Source organism: Staurois parvus, unplaced genomic scaffold (genome assembly GCF_062004578.1).
Source record: "Staurois parvus isolate SC_StPar_1 unplaced genomic scaffold, SC_StPar_1.0 ptg000267l, whole genome shotgun sequence".
NCBI classification, from domain to species: Eukaryota; Metazoa; Chordata; class Amphibia; order Anura; family Ranidae; genus Staurois; species Staurois parvus.
Window position 1 is genome coordinate 539,843 of NW_028318063.1, and position 27,682 is coordinate 567,524.

The 27,682-nt window shown below is 42.5% G+C and overlaps 1 protein-coding gene across 1 annotated transcript; it reads left to right on the plus strand.

Annotated features, from left to right (window-relative positions):
• Positions 1–637: 637 nt before the first annotated feature.
• Positions 638–22,789, plus strand: LOC149459229 (cholinesterase-like). The gene is made up of 4 exons (XM_089681437.1): positions 638–730; positions 8,167–9,691; positions 12,830–12,993; positions 21,915–22,789. Exons 2-4 carry the CDS (start codon positions 8,175–8,177, stop codon positions 22,019–22,021), a joined length of 1,788 nt encoding a protein of 595 aa, XP_089537563.1. The 5' UTR covers positions 638–730; positions 8,167–8,174; the 3' UTR covers positions 22,022–22,789.
• Positions 22,790–27,682: the final 4,893 nt, after the last annotated feature.

The window sequence follows — 27,682 nt, forward strand, 5'->3', positions numbered from 1 at the left end:
ACTTTTTCTCTTTACCTTTTTTTCTGCTTTTGTGATTTGGTGTCACAACAAGAAATTTTTCTTTATTCACCAGTAGGGTACTGTTCATTACTAAATTAAATGTTGTCTGTATACATGCAAGATATATAGGGGTTTATTTACTAAAGCTGGAGAGGGCAAAATCAGGTGCAGCTCTGCATAGAAACCATATTTTATTGCCAAAGCTTAAAGAATAACTCATGGATAGGCAAAACAATCACCCATTAGTACACCCCCCCCCAACCACACACAAAACACTAAACAGTTAATAAAGTTTTGAAAATCCAATTTGCAAGTGCACTAATATGGCTACAATCACCTTGTACCGTTTAGGGGGAAATGCTAATTGAATTTTCATGACCTCATCTCTGTAATTCAAAAGATAACAGCAGGGATTACATTATATCCTCGCTTCTCTTTCTGCATTAACCACAAGGAATTGTAGTGAATGTGGACGGGAATACTAGGCTGGTACATGTTGAATGAGTCTGAGGGTGGCAGCTTTTTTCTTTTCTTGGTGCACAGGTTATGTAACAGACATGCAGCATTCTTACCTAGATCTGAGCTGTAAGCCTTGTCATTGATTAACATTTTACAATGTACATATAACAGTTCACTGACTTGTACCAATGGGTCATTGCTTATCAGCTGCTTAGGAGAAATAAAGTAAGAAGAGCAAGGACAGCTGAAACCTTCGAGAAGCAACATATCGGTGAGTGCTCACAGTGAGTTTTCATTAATGGCTTGGTAAAGCTATTGTATAGGTTGATGGGAAAAATTGATCATTGCAGTCTAGTGCAGATTGATTCAATGTAAACATTGATTTCACTTCTTAATTTATGCTGCCTTTACTGGATGATCAGCAGTACAAAATAAGTAGTTTTGGTTTGTCAAATTAACTGAAGAAAACAGCATAAATTAGAAGTTTTAAAAAAGTCTGTAAGACTGGACTAGAGAAACTAACTTATTATACCTTTAAACAGCGTGATGTATTTTCAGTTTCTATCTTATATACAATTTAAAGATCACTGGTCCCTATATTATTATTATACAGTATTTATATAGCACCAAAAGGTTTACTCAGCGCTGTACATTATAGTGGGGGACAGTACATGAGACAGTACAGTAACAAAACAATACACAAGGGGTTCGAGGGCCCTGCTCTTTCGAGCTTACAATCTAGGAGAACATATGGAGAACAATCTATATAGAACATTATGGGGGAGATTTACTAAAACTGGTGCACACAGAATCTGATGCAGCTCTGCATAGTAGCCAATCAGCTCCTAGGTTTTATTGTCAAAGCTTAATTGAACAAGCTAAAGTCAGAAGCTGATTGATTACTATGTAGCGCTGCACCAGATTCTGTGTGCACAAATTTTAGTAAATCACCCCCCTATGATTAGCCTATTACAGCTCTACAATTACACACAAAAAAACAGCAGTGGGGTGGATCTGCTAAAATCAGAAAGAGGCTTCTCACTTTCTCCCCAGAGCTCAGTGGACAAGGTGAAGTTTCACTTTGCAAAGAATACCCAATCGCGCGCAAGAAAAATGTATTTTTGCTTGCACATCATTGGATGATGGAAGTCAGCAGAGCTTCATCTCATTCACTAAGCCCTAGGACAAATTCTTTTGAAAAATGAACAGTCTATTTGTTCTTGGTAAATCAACCCCAGTATGGGTCCCCCCCCCAGTGGCATATTTACCACGAGGCAAACAAGGCGTTTGCTTTGGGCAGCAATTTTCAGTGGGGGTGGCACTGCTCTCTGAAGAAGTAACACAAGTGGCAGGGATGGGGACCTGGTGAGGCGCTGCCAGAGCTTTGCCATGGGAGGCTGCGGGAATAGCTGGCTGCTTCTTCTTTCACTCCTTGAAGGTCAATGCTTGAATCGGGTGGTTGCAGAGGGTGTTGGCGGTGGGGTGGCTGTTGTGGCGGGCGGCGGAGGTTGATGTTGTGGTAGGCGGCGATGGCGAATAGCAGTTCCCGAGGGGGGATGGAGGTTGTGGTGGGCGGTGGTCCCTGGGTGGGAGGCGGGTGCACGCAGCACAATAAATACATCACTGTCCACCCCTCCTTAAAGTGGTAAACTCTTTTTTTAAGAAAAGTTTCCTTCTGCAAGATAATATCATAATGCACTAGTTGGCATCTCATACCAGCACAATATGAAGGCCTTACCCTAGAACGAAACCTTCCAGCGGCACGCTGTCACCGCTGCAGAGGCTTCCATCTTCACCTGGTCTTCCTTCCGGGTTCACGGGCTATGGCTGCTTGAATAGCCGAGCTGCCGATGACATTACTCCCATGCATGCGGGAGTCTCAGCCATGGCACACAGCTCTGAAGGAATGGCACAGATATGCCGTTCCTTCAGAGCGCATGCCCTGGTGATGTCACCAGCTCCTGCACCGTAGAATATCTCCTAAATGGTTAACGTTTAGGAGATATTCATTTTAACTATAGGCAAGCTTTATTAGAGGCTTAACTGTAGGTAAAAATTTAAAAAAAAAAAGTGACTTTACTACCACTTTAACTAGCATATCAAAAACAAGACCTACATCTCCAACATGCTCACCTACCCTAACCTTACCAGCAGGTTGGCACTATACTTACTGTATATTATAATGTTAAATACACTGTATAACCTCTATCAATAATGGTTTTTCAACTATATTATTTTGTATTGCAAAGGATATAACTGCACCCGTTGAAACATCAAATTAAAAAAGAACAATATTAAAATGACATTTAAAAAAGAAAGTAACACTTAGACTATGTAATCTCTATATTTTATGTTAACCTATACAACTCTAGATCATATCTGGACAACATAATCCTCTAGTTTTCATCCATATAAATTGAGCTTTTAAATAGATTTATTTATTGTAAGTATTGTCATTAAAAAATATAGGTGTACCTCAGTTTACGAATTTAATGCGTTCTGCGGAACTTTTCGTATTGCGAAAAATTTGTAAACCGAAACGCGGTTTCCCATAGGAATGCATTGAAATCCAATTAATCCGTTCCGGAGGTCAGAAAAAAGTAAAAAAAAAGTCTTATCTGTTCAAAACTCTTTATAAAGTGCACTTTAAAGTCATAGTACTGTACAGGGACATGATTAAAAAAAAATTCATAAATGCATTGAAAACCAATTAATCCGTTCGTATTGCGAAAAATGTTTGTAAACCGAGGCATTATTTTCAATGGATTTTCATTCATAAACCGAAAATTACGTTAACCGAGGCGTTTGTAAACTGAGGTATGCCTGTAACATGGTACCAGGCAACACAGATGGGAAAACAATTAGCAGTCTTAAAGTAGCATCCCAGTCAAATCCTAACTATAACTAAACCTGCTCCTACCTCATTCTAAGCCTATTCTATCTACCTTGTAAAGGAAAGATGTCTATATTTACCTATTCTGTAGGCGCTCCATTCCGGTCACATGATCGGGTCCCAGTGCTGGATTCAGTGTGGAGGATGGACAGCCAACAAGGGATACCCCATATTAAGCCTATGGGTGACGTCATCATGCAGGCTCGGCAGCAGCTGTCGGCAATCTCTCCTATTCACTAAAGCCAGCCACTGGAGAGATCATGTGACCGGATTGAAATCGCCTTTAGAATAGGTAAGCATGGACATCTTTCCTTTACAGTTTTGTTAGAGAGCCCATTCATTTGAATGGACTCCCGTGCCCCAGGATATGCAGGGAAGAAGTCCCTGCACTACCTGGGAAATCACAGCCCACATGGGAACCAAGGTTCCCCGTATAATTGCAATTTCCACTGCAGGAGGCAAGCCATTAGAATTAATAGGGTTGTAAACAGGTTGAGGTATAGTTAGGATTTGATTGGAATTCTACTTTAATGGTCACACTGACACTGGTGTGGTGGTGATCTGGAGCACTGCTACTTGATGTCCTGGTCTGGTGACACTGACACTGGTGTGGTGGTGATCAGGAGCACTGCTACTTGATGTCCTGGTCTGGTGACACTGGTGTGGTGGTGGTCAGGAGCACTGCTACTTGATGTCCTGGACTGGTGACACTGGTGTGGTGGTGGTCAAGAGCACTGCTACTTGATGTCCTGGTCTGGTGACACTGAAACTGGTGTGGTGGTGATGTGGAGCACTGCTACTTGACGTTCTGGTCTGGTGACACTGACACTGGTGTGGTGATCAGGAGCACTGCTACTTGATGTCCTGGTCTGGTGACACTGACACTGGTGTGGTGGTGATGTGGAGCACAGCTACTTGACGTTCTGGTCTGGTGACACTGGTGTGGTGATCAGGAGCACTGCTACTTGATGTCCTGGTCTGGTGGTGATCAGAAGCACTGCTACATGATGTCCTGGTCTGGTGACACTGACACTGGTGTTTTGGTGATCAGGAGCATTGCTACTTGATGTCCTAGTCTGGTGACACCGACACTGGTGTGGTGGTGATCAGGAGCACTGCTACTTGATGTTTTGGTCTGGTGACACTGGTGTGGTGGTGGTCAGGAGCACTGATCCTTGATGTCCTGGTCTGGTGACACTGGCACTGGGCTGGTGGTGATCAGGAGCACTGCTACTTGATGTCCTAGTCTGGTGACACTGGCACTGGTGTGTCTAGTGATCCTGAAAAATATTGCTGGTTTACCCTGGCTCTGGTGACACTGGCACTGGTGTGGGGTTGATCAGGAGCACTGCTGCTCACTGCACTGGTCTGGTGTGGAGGAAAACGTCAGAGGAGAACCTGGTTTACATCTGTGCAGCCGTGTGGGACGTGATTTGCGCAGGCACGAGAGCCCGTTCATTTGAATGGACTCCCGTGCCCCAGGATATGCAGGGAAGAGGTCCCTGCACTACCTGGGAAATCACAGCCCACACGAGAACCTAGATTCCCAGTATGGTTGCAATTTCCAGTGCGGGCGGCGTCCCATTAGAATAAATGGCACCCGCCTGTGGTTTCTTCATTCCTCTGTGTGGGTGGTGCGGCTGCAGGTATTTGTTCTGTTCCTGCAGCAGCACCACCCGCACAGATGTAAACTAAACGTAAAGGAGAACTCAGCAGCACAGGGGACACATCTCACCGGAGGTATTATAATGACCCTTGTGCTTAGTATTTTTTTGTGAACCTAGGCTCTAATTACATAATTATGGATTTTACAGAATTGGAAATTCTGTCAGTACTATGCATGTGATTTTGTGTTATCTGACAAAAAGAGTGCTATAGAAATTATTTTTCCATGACACTTTCTTATCTGTAGCAAAACATACTTTAGTTGTTTTATTATTATTATACCTATAGGACACAATCATCTTGTGTTCATAAGGTATTTTTACTGCATGCATAAAGCTGTTGTCTGTCTGGTTATTGAACTGTCTATAAAAGGCAGCAAAAACTGCAGTGGTTTGTGACATATTTCAGTGTGTATAAAAAGCAAAGTACAAAGTTTATATGTAGGATAATACTCTGATTTTTTTTTCCAGCATGTTTAAGGTGATAGTAGCCATATTAGAACACTTGAAACAACACAGTTGAGTACCGTCCGTGATACATTTTTATTTGCTACATTTTCAGGACAAGCTATTCCCTTCTACCCCCTTCTTCCAAGGTCCAAGCAGTACTCCATCTGAAAATGTAATGCCACGTTCACACTAACCGACTAACCGACACAGCAAATCAGGACAGTACAGAAAATCTCCCAAAGAGAGTAGAATTCTCTTCTTAGACAGTTGTACCTGGAACAGGTGTCCCCAGTTAAAGATTTTTGCTTACATTTTGTTCTGGGGACAACTCTAGAATTTTGGATTTGCCCTCCCTTCCAATCATGGCGACAGTAGTTATCAGGACACACAGGGGGGTTATTTACTTAAGATGTAGAGTGCTGGTACAGCTCTGCATAGAAACCAATCAGTTTCCAGGTTTTATTGCCAAAGCTCAATTGAACAAGATGAAGTTAGAAGCTGATTGGCTACCATGCACAGCGGCACCATTTTCTGAGTGCTCCAGTTTTAGTAAGGCTAGGCTCATACTTATGCAATTTGCGTTTGATCCGTTTCTGCAGTGCTTTTTGCAGTGTGTTTTGCTGCGTTTTTGCCACGCTTTTGATTTGTTTTTTTTGTGTGTAAAAAAGTCCCTGACCCTTTCTAAAACCGGTTTAAATGTGGAGTTGTGAACATGTTCTATAGGAACTCATGTTAAATGGACTGTAGTGCATTTCTGCAAAATGCTGCGGAAATCGCTTAGGTGTAAACCTAGACTAAGGCTTCATGTACACGAGCAGCTCCTAAACCCGAGTTTAGGAGCTTTTGGCATTAAAAGGCTATGTGTCCTTCCATATAGCTGCAGCTCCTACATGCATCCCCGCCGAGCACCCCATATAAATCCCCTGACTACGCCAATCACAGCCGGCCGTGTGTGTACACCGCAGCCAGTGGCGTGATAACATGGTGTGTGTCCGCCATGAGGGCAGCTGTGCAAGTGATGTCATATGAACATAGCGTTCACGGGAAGGATGTGCATGCGCGTAGAAAAGCGCAGGCACACTTTCAGGGCTGATGCCATCAGAGAATGACCAGGAGAAACCCAGGAACATTGCAGCCAATCCAAAAAGAACACTCCCAGAAGGACTACATTTAAGTTCCCTATGTCCACCCCCAGATTGGTTTTCACTGGTTGCCGCCTTCTTAGTGTAAGCCCAATAATAATTTTTGAATATTACATGTTATAGCATTTTGCTATATGTAATTGATTGTGTACATATTTCTCGTTTTTATATATAGTAGTACCGTCTCCCTTTACAAAGAAGCCACAGTCCTGAAGAAGCCATAGACACAGGCGAAATGCGTTGACCGTTCCTAATTGTATAATAATATTTTTTGATAATAGTATTTATGCACTATGGTGATGTGTACTATATAGTATGTAAAGGGTTAATGCCAGGAATCATCTCCATCTTTGACAAGGTGTCCTGGATGTTGTCTTTTATCTTGTTTGTTATGGTCTTTGTGTAAATAAAATTGTACATTTTAAATATGGTAGTTTGGTCTGTCAATTTGCCTATAAAATCCATTTTGGCCGTACAATTTTTGTCCGGTGTTTTTTTCTGTACTACATATTGAATGCGGCACTAGGAAGTTTATTACTTTTGTAGTCCCCAGAAGTGTTTTTTATGCTTTTTTTATACTTAACCCTTTTTTAAAGTCTTCTGGCTGTTCACTAAATGGGTCTTTTTCCTCTCTGGCCTTTACCTGAAGGCCCCAATTGTTTCAGAGAACGGTGCTGGTGTCATATTCCTGAGGACTGGTGACCAGGACTGGACAGCATACTCAAGTTGTGGCTGAACCAGAGTTTTGTAAAGTGGTAGAATTATAGTTTTATCTTCTGGGTGAATCTTCTTTTTGATGCATGCTAATAATTTGCTGACCTTGTTTGCTGCAGCTTGGCATCCAGGAGAATCTGCTCCACATTAAGAGTCCATGCACTTTGGGGTCCAAGTGTGCTTCTAAAGATTAACTCCACTTTTGTTGCAAAAATAACTTTCCACTCTGGCTGATCAATGTACATTGCAAGGATTTTAACAAACTTTGTTGCAGATTCCTACTTTTCATAGTTCATGTGTAAAGTGAATCTTTATGGGAGTGATTTTATCAATCAGCTGCTGCACCTGCAGGGCTCTAATGGAGGAAACTGGCAAGGCCTGCATCCCTTTAGACGTGTTTTCCTTTTGGGAGTACCTCACCAAAAATGACTTTTTGTTGCAGGGGATGCCAAAAATCTGATGTGTATCTTAGTGCAGAATTCTGGGAACATCAGTGAGCCAATCACACAAGCAGGTAATGGCATTTCTAGGGGAAGTTTTGTACACCATCTGTGTACAAAACACCCCCAAGTAGCCATATTGCATTGCATTTTACAGAACATTACAGCTATGCAGATTGAGAGGGAAAGGTCATTTTAATTAACATTCAATTATAATATGACTTGTGTTTTAACTGTATACACTATACTGTACATATTTTTTTTATTTGCTTTTTTTCCCCACGAAAGTGGAGTTACCTTTAATATATTTTGAAACGCATACATTTGGATATTACTAGCATTTATTGATAATATGCAATTATGACTTTCCTACCCTTATTACTCAAATATTATTTTAATTACAGGAACAAATATGCTGCCAATCGGAAAGAGCAAATCTCTTGTCTATTTGCCTATTTGCATGCTTGTAATATTTCCCTCACTTTTGAGTGCAAACAATGAAGAAGACACAGTAGTGGAAATAAAACAAGGGAAAGTCAGAGGATTCCACCTACCTACACTCTCTGGATCCGTTATAGCTTATCTGGGCATACCTTATGGTGAAGCTCCAACTGAAACACAAAGGTTTAAAAAGCCCAAACCACGAAACCCTTGGCAAGGCATTTATAATGCTACTAAATATGGCAAATCCTGTTATCAAAGGAGGGATGAGGCCTTTGCTAGATTTCCAGGTACAAATATGTGGCAAGTAAACAATGAAATGAGTGAAGACTGCCTCCATCTAAATGTTTGGGTTCCACTGTCCAAGCCAAAGTCAGCTCATGTCATGGTCTTCATCTATGGTGGGGCTTTTCTTGCTGGCACATCTTCCTTGGAAATATATGACCCAAGCATCCTGGCTTTTTCTGAGGACATAATTGTAGTGTCAATGAACTACAGAGTTGGGGCCTTTGGATTCTTGGCATTACCAGGAAACCAGGATATTCCAGGAAATGCTGGCATGTTTGACCAACAGTTAGCTCTTAAATGGGTCCATGAGAACATTGTTGCTTTCGGTGGAGATCCCAACAGTATTACTCTTTTTGGACACAGTTCTGGAGCTGCATGTGTTGGTTTTCATTTGCTTTCTCCTGGAAGCCAAAACTACATCAAAAGGGTAATTTTACAAAGTGGCTCTGTTAGTGCACCATGGGCAATAAATACTAATAAAAGGGCTAAGAGATTAACTTTGAAACTGGCAGAACTCCTAGGATGTCCTGGTAATGATGAAAGTGCAATGGTAGATTGTTTACAAAAGATGGATGCTATAAAAATAGTTGAAAAACAGTTATATGTTGAAACCATACATCCCTTTGCTCTTACTAGAATAGCACCCATTGTGGACTATGACTTTATTAGTGATACACCATCTAATGCTATAAAACAGGGTTTTAAGAAAACAGAGGTTTTAATAGGTGGGACTAAAGATGATGGAAATCCTTTTGGAATATGGGGTGCTCCTGGCTTTAGATGGGAACATGACAGCCTTATAACTACAGAAGATTTGGTCAAAGGAATTACACGATTTTTTCCAACAGCTGGAGAACTTGGAATAGAATTAATTTTATTTGAATATAAAGACTGGGAAAATAAAGACAGTAAAGAGCAGAACAGAGAGGCCATGGAGCTTATTTTACGAGATTATTACATGATTTGCCCAATGAAGCACTTTTCACAGGAAATATCAAAACACAAACTCAACATATACTTCTATGAATTTGATCATCGGTCTTCTCAAGAGGTCTGGCCAGAATGGATGGGAGTTCTCCATGGGGCCATACTGCCATTTATGTTTGGGAAAGCACTCATCAAAGAAAGAAATTTCACAGAAGCTGAAGAAAATCTTAGCAAGCGAGTTATGAAAGTGTGGGCCAACTTTGCAAGACACGGGTATGCTATTTGTTTTTTTTAACTAAACAATATTAAAAAAAAAGCTTAACCCCCTCACAACACAGTACACATAGAGGTGGTGTCCAGGAGGCAAAGTTTAAACTTTGGAGCCAAATATACAGAATGAGTTACTGTGTTTGTGCTGGGAGCGCGCTCAATCACGCACTCCCAGCACAGAGACTAGGCTTTCACCAAGAGCCCCGGGTCTTCTACTAATGATCAGAAACTGGCAGTCCTGCTTCATGATCACCCAATTGCTGTGATAGCCTCTGATTGGCTATCACAGTGATCAATCACTGTGCAGCCCGCCCCTGGATTTTTTCCTCCTTTGAATGGAGAAAAATGTAAACAAAGTTGTGGTAAAAGAAAAAAAATTAAATATAAAAATAACAAAAAAATAGCTAGATCAAGGTTTGATTTAGGTCAGTGTCAGGGCTGGGTTATGTGTTAAAGGTCAAGGTCAGGGTTGAAGGGTCAGAGTCAGTATATTTTAGGTAGGATTTTAACTTGCCCTCCTGAGGATTTACCCCCCTTCCTGACCAGGCCATTTTTTGCATTATGGTGCTGTGTTACTTTAACTGACAATTGCGCAGTCATGCAACACTGCACCCAAATGAAATGTATGTCCTTTTTTTCCCCACAAAAAGAGCTTTCTTTTGATGGTATTTGATCACTATTATTTTTCACTTTTAAAAAAAAAGACAGACAATTTTGAGAAAAATAAATTTTTTTTTGACTTTTTGCTATTAAACATGTCCAGTAAAAAAATGTAAAAAATCAAATGTCGTCATAAATTTAGGCCAAAATGTATTCTGCTACATGTCTTTGCTAAAAAAAATCCAAATACGTGTAAATGAAATGGTTTACGTGAAAGTTTTAACATTTACAAATGGCAGTATAGATAATGGAATTTTTTTTATACTAGTAATGGCGGCGATCAGCGACTTTTAGAGGGACTGCGGCGGGCATTCTGACAATGGGGGGAACTGACTTGGTGTCACTGACATCCCCAGTGACACCAATATAGTGATCAGTGCTAAAAAAAAAAGCACTGACACTGTACAAATTGCACTGAGCAGGAAGGGGTTAACATGAGGGGCAATCAACGGGTAACTGTGTGCTGTTTCAGTAAGCTGTATGTGTGTACTTCACTGTAATCACATTGGTTTGGATGGCTGTGCTGTGCACAGCCATCCAAAGCAGTGTAAACGAGCTGACAGGGGGGAGAATGTATTGTTTACATACAGTTCTCCTCCCTGTCAGAGATGCTCAGCAATCACCGGCCGGGGACCCGGTGATTGCCAGCCGTGGCCACGAATGGCGGCATGGGTAGGACGTGCGTGTCCCTTATCTGGAAATGCAGTATTGTTTTTCGTTATACTTTACAAGGAAAGCCAATATAATTGTATTTCAGTTTTATTCATTTATTCATATACTTGGTCAGGTGTTGCTTTGGGCAAAAACATTTTTTTAATAGTTTATAGGGGAGGGGCACTTACACCTCTATTTGTACTGGTTAACCACTGTCCCTGAGAAATAAAGTGCAATAGGTCCAAATTTTAGACACAAGTAAAAATCTTCCAATAAGGGCTCTTCTTCAGGAGCAGCTGTTTAAGATGGGAATATTTCCTCTCACTTCCTGTTGCATCTGTGGGACAGGAATCAAAAGGTAAATTTTCTCCAATAGTACATAGAAAGCAAAAAAATAATTTGGAAGGGTTTTTAACAGTTCCTACTCTAGGAAAAATAATTTTCTAAACATATGCTTTACATTAAAAAAAGGTAAAATTGAAATTTAATATTTTGTATTATTCAATCTTTATTTTACAAATAACTATGAATATAGGGTGCACCCATGAAATTATGATGGTTTTAGAGATTAGCAATAATCCAAACCTATCCAAACCCAAACAGCAAAACTATAATATATTGCATCTAGCCACTTCTTTTTGTGGCTGCTTTGGGTTTCTTTTTTCAGAATTTTTTCCTTTATTCTAACCTGGAGATTCTGTAGCAGATCAGTTTGCCCCATGCTATAGAGGTAGTGCGGAGGTGTTACAGGTCATGTACTCATGGAATGGGGAGTGTTTAAAGTATGACACCCTCAAAGAACCCATTCAGTTTAAAATAGAAATGATAAGCCATGGGGAAGAATGCTGTCATAGCTTGTGGTACCTCTGGATGGTTCAAGATGGTACGAGCACCCAGATATTGCACATTCTCCACCACCTCTTCCCCCATGTCCCATCTCCTTTCATAACAGCCATCCACCCCCTCCCCTTTTTTTTTTTCTTGTCTGGCCGTTTTGTTAGCTTGTCTTTTTTCTTGTTATATATGAGAAGGCCCTTTACTTGATCCAGGTGCACAACTAAGTTGCAATATGCCTGAGGGTTTTTCCTCTTGAGATACCTCAGGTAGCATGGCCATACATACTCTTTTGGCTTCACTGAATATAACATAAGGTATTACTGTTTGAGTATCGGTAACTGGATGTGTTCATTGAGATGCACCGAATATGTCAACCTTTATGCTGTAATATGTCATTGGCCTTGTTGAGTAGCTCCTCTCCTCCTTGTCCTTGTTGGGAGCTATAAAGAAAGAACAAAACAAAAATGAAAGGCAAAACATTTGTGTAAGATATACAAATATTACAAATACCCTTTTCCAGTTTTTTTATATAAGTGATCATATGTCCTCTGTTCTCAGCTGCATATAGAGGTGAGGGTGGAGAAACAGCAGCATGCTGATCTTTCCAGTGAATGGTTGTGGGGGGGGGGGGGTGACAGCACAGGTTTGGTCACTGGAGGAGAGCAGGCTGAGTTCTCAGTTTAGCTAGAGAACTGACCACGCTCTGCTGTCATGCTTAGTGTGGTCAGTTTTTGATAGGAAAGCAGGAGGACTGGCAGGAACACCTGGGATTTCACACAAAGAAAGCAATACAAAGAGAATAGGATATGTTCTCATACAAGTACATGGTACATCAGGCACATATCAGGAATATGAAATGTTGGGTTTGCATATTCTTTAACTCTTTGCTGAAAATGTACACTCTTTCTCCTATTATATCTTAAACACAAAGCATATTGCACCTATAGGTCACCTGTCTGTAAAATCATCACTTTTATTTTTCATTTGCAGAACACCCCAAAATCCTGAAGACAACTTTACCTGGCCTCTTTACACCAATGAAGATGAAAAATATGTAGTCCTAAAGACCGGTTCCTGGGAAGTTAAAAAGAATCTGTATCCTAAACGTTGTCGGTTTATGAACTCTCTCCTTCCTAAATTTGTCAGACAACTAGGTAATATATGTTTGCATTTTTTAGCCTCCCTGGCGGTATGATTATTTCAGATGTTTGGTGCTGAAAGCGGTAGCATTATTTTGCATGGAAATTTGGCGTTTTATATTGTAGGCCTGTAATTCTTAGGAATAACTCACTGAAATCTGTCCAAACAAGAGTCTAGTAAACATCCTGGGTATGATAAAACCTGAAACACGAAATCATAAATTATAATTTAATAAATAATAATAAAATAATATAATAATACATTTAATTCAATAATATAATCAAACCAAAAACACTGAAATTTGAAATATAGCGCCAAGTTCGCACATCACTGAGCAAAGTCACAAAATCGTTTTCAGTGTCTGATGACGAATTTCCCCACGAATCATTATCACTCAATTCTGCAAGTAGTTCTAATTTACTATCGCTGTTCTCTAGCCGGTCTAAAACCACTTTTGACCTAAAGGGATGCTTTTTGGACGCCATGGACATTTCTCAGTTTCCAGGTAGAAAGAACAGTAAAAATGAAGGCAGGGCACAGGACAAAGCACTAGGGACAAAATGTATGTGAAATGGTTTGGTACAGTAATGTTTTACTATGTGATTTTAGTGATTTTTGTGAATGTCACTTTTTGTCATTTTCAAATTTCCCACCGTTCAGTCCCCCGTACGTCCCGACGCTCACAGAGGACGGAACTCAGATGACAGATGCCGGCATCCGCCGGATTACATTGCCGGGGACACTGCAGGAGGGACATCGCGGGAGCGCAGGACAAGGTAAGTGACCGAGGGATCGCGGAGCAGCGCCACATGGTATTCCCGAGTGTAGCTCGGGGTTACCACTTGTGGTACTAAAGCTTTACCCCGAGCTACACTCGGGAATACTGCCAGGGAGGTTAAATGATAACATTGTTAAATTCATGACCAGGGGACTAAAGATGGCTTATCCCCCTTTCCCTTTGACCATTACCTCCTCCCCTTCACATTAATTAACCACTCGGACAACAAGCTGGAGTTAATGGCTAAAACAGCCTTTTATTACAACAACAAATAACATTTGTAAATAATGTAAACAGGTCCCAGTAGGCATCAATAAATGAAACTACCTGTGTCCTACTTAAAATAGGCCTCCAGCCGAAAACACACCGACTCGGAGACAACCACCACAGATACCACCATCAGAAAAAACTGAGAGCCGTACCTCAGATGGGTCCCTACAAAGTACCTTTTTGTGCCCACAGTGACCTACAAGGACTTTGCACCCCATCGGCTCCCGTCAGCACTAACAAACATGACCACAATCCAAAAAATGGCAAGACGCAACGGGTGGGAGGGAGGGAAGTTTTCCTTTGCTAATCTTCCTTCCAACTGAAGATCCCTTCCCACATCCTGTCCAAACCAACCCCCGTGGCTCCACCCTCTCCTATCTTAACCACTCAGCACTCCCTGTCCTATTTCGTGCCAATTTAGATGACTCTCCTCTCTGCACCCCTTTAACCCCTGTCATGCCGGCCCTCCGCACATGTCTTCTGCTTTCCTCTTACTCCAGGCCTCCCTTTTTAATATGAAAAGGAAAGGTAAGTAAAAGCTAGTTGGTAGAGAAAGCTGCAGTGGTTCCTGTATGTCTAAAAAGTCTTTTTAACTAGCTAGTTCTGAGGAACTTACATCTTAAGGAAATTTTCCATATGTTTTCTTTGCAGAAAAACCCAACCCAAAACATAACTTTAAAAATTAAGTATAACCAAAATCCTTACAAGGTTCGATTATGCCTTATGCGTATCATGGAGATAATTTTTCTTCACATCTGGTCCCAGAGTTAGAGAATATATCCAAAAGTGAGGGGAATTCTCTACTTAGACAGTTGTCACAGGACTACATGCCCCCCATGGAAGATTTTCTCTCTCATCATTTTCTGGTAACAACTCTAAAAATTGTTGGATTTTCTCTCTTTCCTACTTGGTGACTACAGTCACCAGTACAAATAGAAGGATACGCTGTAAAACTACCTGATAGGGACATGGAGGGCAATAAATATGTTTTAGAGCAGGGGCAAAACAAACCTAACCCACAGTAAAACCTCAGGGGCCCGCGGTGGGGGTAAACCACAACACATGTGTAATAGATTATCTAGCGAGCGCTACCTTAAAAACTGTTAATGATATGACAGAAAAGCAGCTGGAACACCAAAAAAAGGTAACCAATACACCTTCCAGAAAAATATAGACAGTGTGTAGGTGCAGCGCTATGAATAATATAGACATATAATAAACCAATGACAATAATCAGCGTGCAATAGCGTGGTGATTAAAGTAATACAAGGTATATGGTATAACATCCAAATAAAACCATGTGATAAGAAGATCCTGTAGAATCCCAGTTTGTAGTGGGAATATGTGATCCAGAGGTGATAGATAATGAAATAGAATGCGCACTCACCAGAAGTGCGTATTAAATACGCCTTAGGAAAACCATCCGTCTTATCTGGCACGTGAAGGTCCTTCTATATTTCGAACAAGCTGCATTCACTACCACCTATCTGGTCATAGGACAGGATCCTGGGGTTCAACTTTTCCTTATTCATTCACATCATCATCAAGTCACCTTTACGGGCAGGCACTGCAGAGGGTGACGCTCCCAGAGAGAGCCCAATAAGGGACATCACATAGTGTGATACTGTTTAAGGAACTTTATTGATGTAAATCAGATAAGAAAAGACAAATACTGACCACAAATTCAGGATGGCCACCAGCGGTGGGTAGATGTCCAGAAGCTGTAGCCCCCTGAGCTACACAACACATCAATGTAAAAGCAGCCTTATAGGGGGCTAAGGGCAGTAAGGGCTCATTTACATGTGTATTTGGGGGGGGCAGTAATCACTTAAGTGGCCCTCACTGTGGTTGAGCCCTCACAAAAAGTTTTGACTTCATGGTACATACAAATATTAAAGTGGTAGTAAACTCATTTTTTGTAACTTTTACCTACAGGTAAGCTTATAACAAAGCTTACCTGTAGGTAAAATGGAAATCTCCTAAACGTGCACCATTTATGTGCTCGGAGGGAATGGCATACCTGTGCCGTTCCTTCAGAGTACTGTGCCATGGCCCGAGTGACGTCATTGTGGCCTGGCCTGTCAGACAGCCGGCGCTCATGAACCTGGAAGGAAAACCGGGTGAAGATGGAAGCCTTTGCAGAGGGGACAGCACGCCGCTGGAGGGCTTCATTTGAAGGTAAGTTTTACATAATGTGCTAGTATGCTAGTACACTTTAAGCTTCACACCCTTTACTGAACGCCAATAGCGCATTTTAAGCCTAGTTAAGCAAAGGGAGGCACAGACCGGCTGGTCCTTGCATTGCTTTTCAACCAAGATTGGTTCAGGTGGCAGTTAGGGTAGGGAAGATTTAGAAACTTTGCAAGGTTTTAATTGTTGTCTCACTTCTTATCTTGGTAAAATCATTGGAGGAGACAGAAAGTCTTTTAGAAGAGTGGAGAAAAAACAACTTTGATGTTTGTATTGCAGTCTGTGTCTTTCCATCGTTTGTTGTTCTGATGTCACAGAACTAAATAGTGAGAGTCTGTTTCTTTCAACTGAATTACAGACAATAATAGAAACCTAGCAAAACAGGGCTGCCAAACAAGCTGTTGATCAGGCCTGTGCTTTCAATTCACACTGGAATAAAACACTATTGTAGGTCCAGTTCACTTTTGATTTGTTCACTTTTTTGCCAGTCAAGCCTTGATGAAGGGGACAGCTAGACCCCCGAAACACGATGGATACTTCTTGAGTTATACCCCTGACCTTTAATGGAATAAAGTTGTATCTGAACCTCCTAACAGTGATGTGGTACTTCGATTTCAACTCTTCATACATTACACTATGAGCCAAGGAGACTGTAAAGATCCTCTAGGGCACCAATGGGCAAACTACGGCCCGCGGGCCGACCTTTTAATCCGGCCCGCGGAGCATGCTAAAAAAAAACAAACACAGCCATGGCAGGCAAACATTGGCTGTCAGGATGTGTGTAGGCGGGGCAGCGTGACGAACGTGAAGGGAGCTAGGCTCCTCTCACAGTCCGCCCTGAAGACCGGAACGGCGCGGGAACACGGCGAGAGGAACGCGCGGAGCAAAGGTAAGTGAATTGACACAGGGGGGACTTGGCTTACTACTTGGGGGGAATAGTACTGTGGGGGATGAAATACTATATGAGGGATGAATTAATATGGGGGATGAATTAATATGGGGGATGAATTAATATGGGGAATGAATTACTATGGGGGATGAATTACTATATGGGGGATGAATTACTATGGGGGATGAATTACTATATTGGGGGTAGAAGTACTATGGGGGATGAATTACTATGGGGGATTAATTACTATATGGGGGATGAATTACTATGGGGGATGAATTACTATGGGGGATGAATTACTATATGGGGGATGAATTACTATATGGGGGATGAATTACTATCTACTCTTGGTCCGGCCCCTGGGTCCAATATATGAACCCATTGCGGCCCTCAAGTCAAAAAGTTTGCCCACCCCTGCTCTAGGGTGTAGAAGCCGCTTCCCAGGAACCAGCTCGTTTACACCAACATCAATACCTTAAGAAAACAATACCAGTAAAATAGTCCTACGGGTCCCGTGCTATCTTTCCACTTTCCTCAAAAGTAATAGAAACCTGACAGAGATTCACTTCACCACCCTTTTCAAAGCAAAAACACAAATGGCTGGAATCAGTCTTTAACCGCTTACCCACTGCCGTATAGCAGATATACTGCTCCACTGCGGCACGGGTGCACAAAATCACGTATATATGCATGATTTTGCATTTCTGGGTAGGGGCCTACCCGTGCCTCCGTTCATGGCCGCGGATGTCAATCACCGGGCCCTGCCTGGTGATTACCCGTTTGCTCCCGGTGATTACTGACAATCACCGACAGGGAGGAAGACTGTTTTGTTTACAAATAGTCTTCCTCCCTGTCAGCTCGGGCACACTGCTCGTTATGGCTGTGCACAGCACAGCCATCCCAATCAGTGTGTTTACAGTGAAGTACACCCCACCCCCTAGTAAAACACTACCTACACACAGTTAACCCTTTGATCACCTCTCTCATTAACCCCTTCCTGCCCAGTTTCATTAGTACAGTGTCAGTGCTGGTTTTTAGCACTGATCACTGTATTGGTGTCACTGGGGATGTTAGTGGCACCAAGTTAGTTCCCCCTCAGTCTCAGAATGCCTGTCGCAGTCCCGCTAAAAGTCGCTGTTCGCAGCCATTACTAGTAGGAAAAAAAAATCCCAGTATCTATACCTCTATTTGTAAGCGTTATAACTTTCATGTAAACCAATTAATTTACACGTATTGGGATTTATTTTTAGCAAAGACATGTCGCAGAATACATTTTGGCATAAATTTATGATGAGATTTGATTTTTAAATTTTTTAGCTGGACATGTTTAATAGCATAAAGTCCAAAATATTGCTTTTTTTCTCAAAATTGTCAGTATTTTTTTGTTTATAGCGCAAAACATTTAAAACTCACAGCCAATCAACTACCACCGAAAGAAAGCTCAATTTATGGGAAAAAAATGACATAAATTTTATCTGGGTGTGGCGTTGCATGACCGTGCAATTGTCAGTTAAAGTAACGCAGAGCAGTAACGCAAAAAAATGGCCTGGTCAGGAAGGGGGGTAAATCCTCTGGAGGACAAGTGGTTAATAATTTGTATTGATCAAGTAACATAAATGAATCCAAAGATTTATATGCTTCAATTAAACTGACAATTATCAGTGCACCAATCATCCCTGTATAACAACTGGACACAAATAGAGATATGTATTGTTTCAGAAACGTTCAAGATACAGCTACACAAGTAAATAAAACCTTCCAGCAAAATAACATATGGATTACTAAAAAAAAAAAAAAACCACGTTGCATATTTTTAATCAGATACAATTCCATACACTGGACATTCATATGTAAATAAAGATTGTAAGGTGTTATCATTCTTGATCAGGGGTCAGCAACCAGTAGATCTTGACCAGGTGACTGGTAGATCTTGGTCTGGGCTTTCTGGCCCACCAACCCAGAGCATCAAACAAGTGCAATGCAGAGGAACTACTTATAGTTGGAGCTGTAGTAGGAAGCAAGAGCCACATAAGTTGATGTCTCCCATGTAGTGCTGCTCCTGGCCCTGTCATGGTTGGTGTGTATAGCAGCTGCCAAGCATGACCCATTCAAGTGGATGAGGCCATTCTGCAATTGCCCTGCAACCTTGTGCAGTACAGCAAACAAGGGGTTAAACAGGCAGCAGTGTATTGCTTTCTCACCACCTGCTTTAAACCCTTGGACACTGCAGAAGCATTCAATCGTGGGGCATTTGTAGAGTGGCCCATTTACTTGAATGGGTCTTGGTTGACACGTGGTAGCACCCATCAAAAGCAACAGGGGGTGTAATTGCTGCTGCGGCATGTGTACATCTTTGTCTGCTGCCTTGGCAGCTAAAGGGGGTAGAGATTGGGGGCAGTAAAACTGTGATTCAACCCAACCGCAGGGTTTTACCCCCCCAACTTTACATGTGAACAAGCCCTTAAGGTGCCACTGCCGAATGCAATGAAGGGCTCATTCACAGGTGCAGTAGGCACTGCTTCTCCTCTGCAAAGTGATCCCAGTGCATTTGACAGGTAGCGAGGAGGCGATATGTTGCCTCCTCATCACCTGATTTAAACCCACGATTGTTGTGCAATTTTCACGATTGTGACACGGTAGTACAGCAATTAAAGGTTTAAATCAGGTGTGAGGTGACATTGTGCCCGGAGATCTTTGACTGGTACCATGTTGTTCAGGTAGATCACCTCTTTAAGGTTGCTTATCCCTGCTCTTGAACTAAAATACCTGGTTATTAAGAAAAAAAGCTGTATAAAGACTGAAATAGTTTAAAACGGCTACCATGCATCAACATTTGCATTGCATAGAAGCATTATCAGTTACCCTAAAGCTGAACTCTTGGAACAAAAATTTGTGCAAATGGTAAACTTAGAGGTGGCAGCCCTAACAGCCATGAGAGCAGCCCATCTAGTAGTTGTGGTGAGGGTAGTGCAGGAAGGCCTAAACAGTTGGTAGTAATTAGGGATTCCATGATCAGAAAGACAGATAGGATAATTTGTCTCTAGGATCATTTCAATTGAATGGTCTGCGGTCTCTCTGGTGCCAGGGTTCAGCATGTGGTGGACCGGGTTGATAGATTACTGGGAGGGACCCAGTTCGGTTGGGACCAATCACAAAATACATGGAAGGTGGAGGCTCCTTAACCACTTCAAGTCCCAAGTCCACTTTCACTCCCTTCCAGTGCAGGCCAATTTTCAGTTTTCATCACATTTTGAGTGACAATTACTCAGTCATGCAACACTGTATCCATATGAAAGTTGTATATATTTTTTTTAGACAGATAGAGCTTTCTTTTGGTGGTATTTGATCACCACTGAGTTTTTTTTATTTTTTTGCTATATAAATTAAAAAAATACCGGAAATTGTGAAAAAAAATAATTTTTGCTTGGTTTTTGTTATAAATAGATAATTTTTCTTCATAAATTGAGGCCAAAATGTATTCTGCTACATTTGGGGGGGTAAAAATAACCCAAAACAGTTTATATTATTTAGTTTGTGTGAAAGCTATAGAGTCTACAAACTATGGGATACATATTTGAAAATTGATCAGTTGAGATCCTAAAATGTTGGACGCTTCTATAGCATATGGCAGTGATGAGAACGCAGGTATGGCAGTGATCAGGACATTAGCATGAGGTATGGTGGTGATTAGGACACTGGTAGAGCGGTGATCAGGACGCTGGTATGGCAGTTGCCAGGACACTGTTATGGGGTATGGGGGTGATCAGGATGCTGGTATGGGGTATGTCTGTGATCAGGATGCTGGCATAGAGTATGGCAGTGATCAAAACAATGGTATGGGGTATGGCGATGATCAGGACGCTGGTATGGCATATAGGGTGATCAGAATGCTGGTATGGAGTATGGCAGTGATCAGAATGCTGGTATGGAGTATGGCAGTGATCAGGATGCTGGTATGCGGTATGGCGGTGATCAGGGCACTGGTATGGTGTATGGAGATGAACAGGATGCTGATAAGGCATATGGCAGTGATCAGAGTATTGGTTTGGGGTATGGCGGTGATCAGGATGCTGGTATGGGGTATGGTAGTGATCACACACTGCAGGATCGCTTCTCTCTCTTCTCACACTGAGAGCAGAGAGAACCGATCTTTACCTTCACTTTCTAGTGTTTACTATGTAAGTGCTGTGATTGGTCACAGCAGTCACAGGGTTAAACACCACATGATCGCCCGGGTGTGCATTCTGTGAGCCGCGCAGGAGCCCTCGATTAGTGGTTGCAACTGAATGCAAGGTGTAAGAAGGAAGGATATGGATTTCTAGGGTATTTGGCTGACTTTTTATTGGGGTACAACCTATATGCTAAAGATGGTCACAGCAGTCACAGGGTTAAACACTAAATGATCGCCCCTGTGTGCGCACTCTGTGAGCTGCGCAGGAGCCATTGGTTAGTGGTTGCAACTGAATGCAAGGTGTAAGACGGAAGGATATAGGTTTCTAGGGTATTGGGCTGACTTTTCATTGGGGTACAACCTATATGCTAAAGATGGTTTGCACCTAAATGGAAGGGGGTCTGTAACTTCCACAGATTGAGAATCCAGTAGGACTAGTGCTAGGGAAAAATAATGCATTTAGTACATGTTCTGATAAAGGGCTTCTGATTGCTGAGACACTACAGTCTCCCTCCAAAATTGTATATTATGTAATGACTAAAATTGTAGTTTATTTTTTGTAAGCTAAAAGAAAACAGTAGCACACATGATTGTCCAATATTTATCCTGCATTGTGTATACTTTTTTTTCACTACAGGGAAAACATTTGACGGAAATTTGTGGAGTGAGCCAATAAAATCAGAAGAGACTTGCTTCAAGGATGAAATTTCAGGAGAAGAGTCATGCCAATCAATCTTGGATTGAACATTTTTCATTAATTCTGACCCCTTTACTTTCTTCCTTTCCTTTTTACTTTTGCAGTACACATCCTGATTTCCAGCTTCCAGGGGGATTTGCCAGGTATGGTATATGCATAGTTACAGTGGTCCAAGCTTGACCAATGTACCTAGGTCTAAATTATCCATACTTGAAATTCTTCTTTAAGGCCTGAGGATTGTTCCTGGGGTAGAGACCTCCCCCAATACAACACTCACATTTTAACAGGAGAGCTCTATTTCAAATGCCGTCAGAGCCCCTCAGGATATCTGTAATACACTGAGCCCCTTCCGAAAGGAATGCTCATCATTTATGTTAAAAGTGAGGTTACATACAGTATGGTCATGTGTCTGGATGTGCATTACACATTCTTGGTTTATAAGGAATGTAAGTGGATTAAGGACATTCATAACCAAGAACCCCAGAAACGCTTGGGTGTGTTTATTATCGTTAGGCACTTGGTATGAGTAGATCAATGTAATTCAAAGAAAAGTAATATTATATTAGATCTGACAAATCCTTCTAGTAACAAGTAAATACTAAGAGCGCGTGTTCAAAAATGATTAACTTATACATGTATTCTATTACACACTTTCTATTGTTCTATAAATATAAGGGTTTTCTTTGCATTTTCATATATAATCTCCCATTCCTGTAAAGTTGATTACCAATGGAATTTTCTAAATCTGCCATGTATTTATGCGCAATATGTTTATCTGTGATATCTGTAATAAAGAATACATTGTTAAAATTTGACTTTGCATTTCTTGCCATTTTAAATTAGGGATTAAAAAAACTGTACTGAAATTTTCATGTGCAAGTTTGTACATACAAAAAAATATATGCTTAGAGAGGAAAAATGCTGCAGAAAGTTTTTACTTTAAACCTATTTTTTCCTTCAATATTTTTTATTGAATTTTAAGTCAAAAGACATTTTAGGAAAAGAAACAATAAGGTAATAAAGCAAGTAAGGGATCATTAGTAACAAAACATGTTGAGTCAGGAAGGTGTTTACTACATAATTTAGGAAGACACATGCAAATAAAACTTACTATCCACCCACGTTTTCCAATATATCAAACCTTTTGCGAGAAGCTGTTTTATGAGAAAACATTCTTTCATAGGAATATTGGATGTTAACCAAATCTATACCTTTGGAGGGGTTGGGAGCCAAATTACACATCCAATGCCTGGCAATGACCATTTTAGCTGCTACTAGAATGTGTAGTGTGACTGATCTCATATCTAGAGAAAACAAATCAATACCTAGGTGTAAGATAGCTAGGGCTGGGTTTGGTTTAGTCAGAATTCCTGTTGTTTCCAAGATAAGCAAGAAACTTTTTCTCCAAAAGCTAGTGAGGTTTTTACAGGCCCAAAAGATGTGAATTAGGTTGCCAATTTGTCCACAGTTTCTCCAACATAGGGGAGAACGGGACTGTGAAAAGTTTGCTATTTGGTATGGTGTCAAAGTACCATCGGGTGAATAGTTTCTGGAATTGTTCCCAGTGAGATATGTAGTGTGAGAGTGTATAGGTGGAGCTTTAAACCTATTTTTGATAAGTAGATCATAAAAGCAAAAAATGCTTCTGCATATTTAGAGTGTATCTAAACCCAGAGACAACAACTGAGTATGTTGCAGCTTTCCAGCTTATAGAAGGGGTGGCTGATTTAATATCTTTTGTTTGGGCTTTTTTGCCCTTTAAAGAAGGTGATCCTGTGATCACTTCCTGTCCCAAGGAGACTATCAATCATCCACCTGTCCTCCTTTCTTAGATCTTGTTCCAATCATAGAAGCTGTAGTACAGTTTCTATGAATGGAGCAGTGGGGCAAAAAGGGTCTTCTCGGCCTTCTCGCTTCTCGGCCTTTTGGCTGCGATCACTCTGTGGTTGTAGCTGAGAGGCTAAGTTAGTAGAGGACCAGCGCCCTCGGCCTGGCGGGGTATACCAAGCCCTGCCTGCTGCTATTGGGGGTGGCGCTCCTCGAAAGCTGTGAGTTGTGATCGCCGGGCTGAGCCTACCCTTCGGGGCGGGGGACGCCTCGGTTGTTGATCCGATGGCGCATATTCCTTCTGATGCACCGAACACCGCCCGGGTGTATGTCCGTGAGGATAGACGTGGGGACTGCGGTCTGTTCCATGTACAGAAGAAGGTGGTGATGGACCTGTTGGGGATGCCTCTGGATTCGTTGTACTGCGTGCAAGCCTTTCCCTCAAGCGGCTTCTTTGATTTGACCTTCTTCCGGATTGCTGAAATGCAGACGTGTTTGCAGAGGAGTCGTGAGAAGGTGGATGATCCTTTGATGGTGGGCCTTTCTTTTGTCGGGAATGAATCCAAGCAGCGGATTCCATTGACTATCCAGACCTATAACCCTTTTGTGAGGGAAGAGGAGATTCAGGCCTTTTTAAGCCGTTACTGTTCCTTCATTTCTGCTGGGGTGAAGCAGACCAACGTGCTTGGCACATTCAATGGACACCGGAGGTACTATGTCCAGTTGAGAAGGGATGATGGTGGGATTGGCGGTCGGATGCACCCTCCCCAAGCCTTTTCTATTGGCCCGAATAGGGGGGTATTATGGTACCCGGGTCAACCCCAATATTGTCGGAACTGCTACTCTTTCGGGCATACCAGAGAGAACTGTGAAGCCGGTTTGGTATGTCGGAACTGCTTTCAGCCGGGTCACAGGACGGCAGACTGTTCGGAGGGCAGGAAGTGCCATTTTTGCGGAGAGTCTAATCATCTTGCAAGACAGTGCCCTGTCTTGACCCATGTGGCTCCTGTTGATTCTGGCCACCAGGTCATAAAGAGTACGGAAGAATGGGCACCATCTTATGCTGAGGTGGCTGGGGGGGCTGTACCGGCCAGGGAGGTGGAGGTCCCGCCAGTAGAAGTGTCATCTGGTACTGAAGTGACTAGGGGGACAGCTCTGGTCAGGGAGGTGGAGGTTTTGTTAGGCAGTAGGGTGGATGCAGCACAATTCCAGGGAGAATGTGCCTTGTCTAGTGCAGTAACAGCTGAGGGGATGACTCCGGCCAGGATGGTGGAGGTCCTGTCGGTTGACAAGGCAGGAGGTGTGACACTTCGGCCCGAGCCTAGTGACACAGCGACAGCGACTCAGGCCCCGGCAGTCAGGGACGCTGGGCCGTCTGTAAGTGGTGCTGTGGAACGGGGCGGGGCTGGTGGAACAGAGGTCATGGATCTCTCGCGAGATACCTTGAAAAGGAGGAAGGGTGGTACGGATGTTTCCTCTCAGGTGATATCGGAGTTCCCGAGTCAGGAGGAGGACTCGGATTCGTCTCAGATCTCGGTGGAATCTTTTGCGAGCAGCGGGAAAACAGAGAGCCTAGTAACCCATAGGGGGTCGAAAAAGGCAGCTGCAGAGGGGGGCCGGGAGTTGAGAAGTAAAGTGGCAGGGGCTCGATTCAGCAAAAGGGAGAGGAAGTGTAAAGAAAAAAAATGACACCTGATATTATGATGTATGGTTTACTTAACCTTTTCCTCTTTCACCATTAGGAATGCCGATTCATATTTCCTCTGTTAATGTCCGAAGCATTCAGGCAGCACCTAGAAGGGCGGCTTTACTTCACTACCTCGCCTTGTTATCGTTTGATGTGATTGGTCTGCAGGAATGCAATTTCAAAGAGGAGCCCCATCCGGACGAATGGCCTCATGGTCCTGCTGTGTGGTCTGGAGGAACGGAGGGGAATGCCGGAATAGGCATCTTGTTTAAGAATCGGCGTTTCAGGATATTAGAAACTATACATGTGGTGAAGGGGAGGGCAGTGGTTTGTAAGGTGGAAATAGACGGTTTAGTGTTAAAAGTAATTAACGTGTATGCTCCTCCCAGGAAGGTGGAGCGTCTTACGCTTTTTGAAAAGTTAAAAATGTTCTTGGGAGGTAGAATTCCACTAATTATGTTTGGTGACTTCAACTGTGTGTTGAGGGGTGAAGATAGGGGTGGGGGTGGTAGGGGGAGTGTGGGGAGGGGAAGGGGGAGGGGTGGGGGAGGGAGTGTGGGGGGGGGGTTGGGGGGGTGGTGAGAGTGGAAGGGTGGATAAGTCTGGTAAAGTTTTGCTGGATATCTGCCTGGATTTTGGTCTGAAGGATCTCGGGAAGGACAGTGGTCACACCTTTTTTTCTAGCGGCAGGAACTTAAGTTCACGTATTGACTTCGTTTTTTGTTCCAGGGAGTTTTCCTCTGTGTCTTTTTTGGTGCAGCCAGAGTCGTTCACGGACCATGGGCGGATAGAGTGTTGCGTGAGTATGGAGTCTGACAGGGTGTATGGAAGGGGTGTATGGAAGTTAAACATTGAGTTGTTGGATGATGTGAATGTAAGGGCGGAGTATGTGAAGAATTTTGAAAAATGGGAAAGAATGAGGTTGGAGTTTGAGAGTGTTGTGGAATGGTGGGATTGGGTGAAAGTTCAGACTAAAAAGTTCTTTGTGTGGAAGGGATGTGAGAAGGTGAAGAGAGAAAGAGAGGAGTATGAATGGTGGCAGAAGCGTTTTGAGTATTTGAATGAGATGAGTGCGTGGGGAGAGAATGTGGAGAATGAGAAGGCAGAGGCGAGAGTGAAGATTGGAAGATTTTTGGATGTTAAGGGAAAGGCGTTGTTGATGCAGGCGAGAATGGTTGTGAAAGAGAAGGATGAGCAGTGCACAAGGTATTTTTTTAAAAAGGTGTATGGTAGTAAGAGTGAGTTGGTGAGTGTGGTGAGGGAAGATGGTAGTGAGGTGACTGGGAATGAGAGGGTGGCGAATGAGGTATGGAAGTTTTACAGTGAATTGTTTTCGGAGAGTAAGAGAGATATGAATGTTGAAAATGATGTGATTGGTGAGATTGAGGAGTGTTTGGACGAGAGTGACAGGATGGTTTTAAATGAGGATGTAAGTTTGGGTGAAATTGAGATGGGATTGAGTGGTATGAAAGCGGGGAAGACTCCCGGGTTGGATGGCCTACCCGTGGAGTTTTACTGAGTGTTTTGGCAGTGGATTGGAAGGTGTGTGTTTGATGTGTGTGTGGCGGTGTTAGAAAGAGGGCGTATGTCTGAGAGTATGGCAGAGGGGTTGGTCGTGTTACTGTTTAAAAAGGGTGATAGGAAGGACCTGAGGAACTGGAGGCCAATAACTTTACTAAATCTGGATTACAAATTGATAGCAAAAATTTTGGCTAATAGAGTGAGTGGGGTGATTGCGAAGATGGTTGGTGAGGAACAAGTGTGTGCGGTGCCTGGGCGAACGATTGTGGAAAGTTTGGTTTGTTTGAGAGATGTGTTATGGGATGCGAAAGAACGGAAGCAAGGAGTGGCCATTTTAACGGTCGACTTTGAAAAGGCATATGATAGGGTAGCGCATGGGTTCATGTTTCGTGTGTTGGAAAGGATGGGGGTACCAGTGAGGATGATGACGTGGATGAGGTGTTTGTATTCTGGTGTGGTGAGCAAGGTTCAGGTGAATGGGTGGGTGACTGCGGGAGTGGATGTGCGGGCGGGAGTGAGGCAGGCGTGTCCTCTGTCCCCTGTCTTGTTTGTTTGTGTGATTGAACCTTTGCTGAGGATGATTGTGAGGGATAAATGTGTGAGTGGTGTGGTGGTACCCGGTAGTGGTGGGAGGAGTTTGAAAGTGATGGGGTACATGGATGATATGACTGTT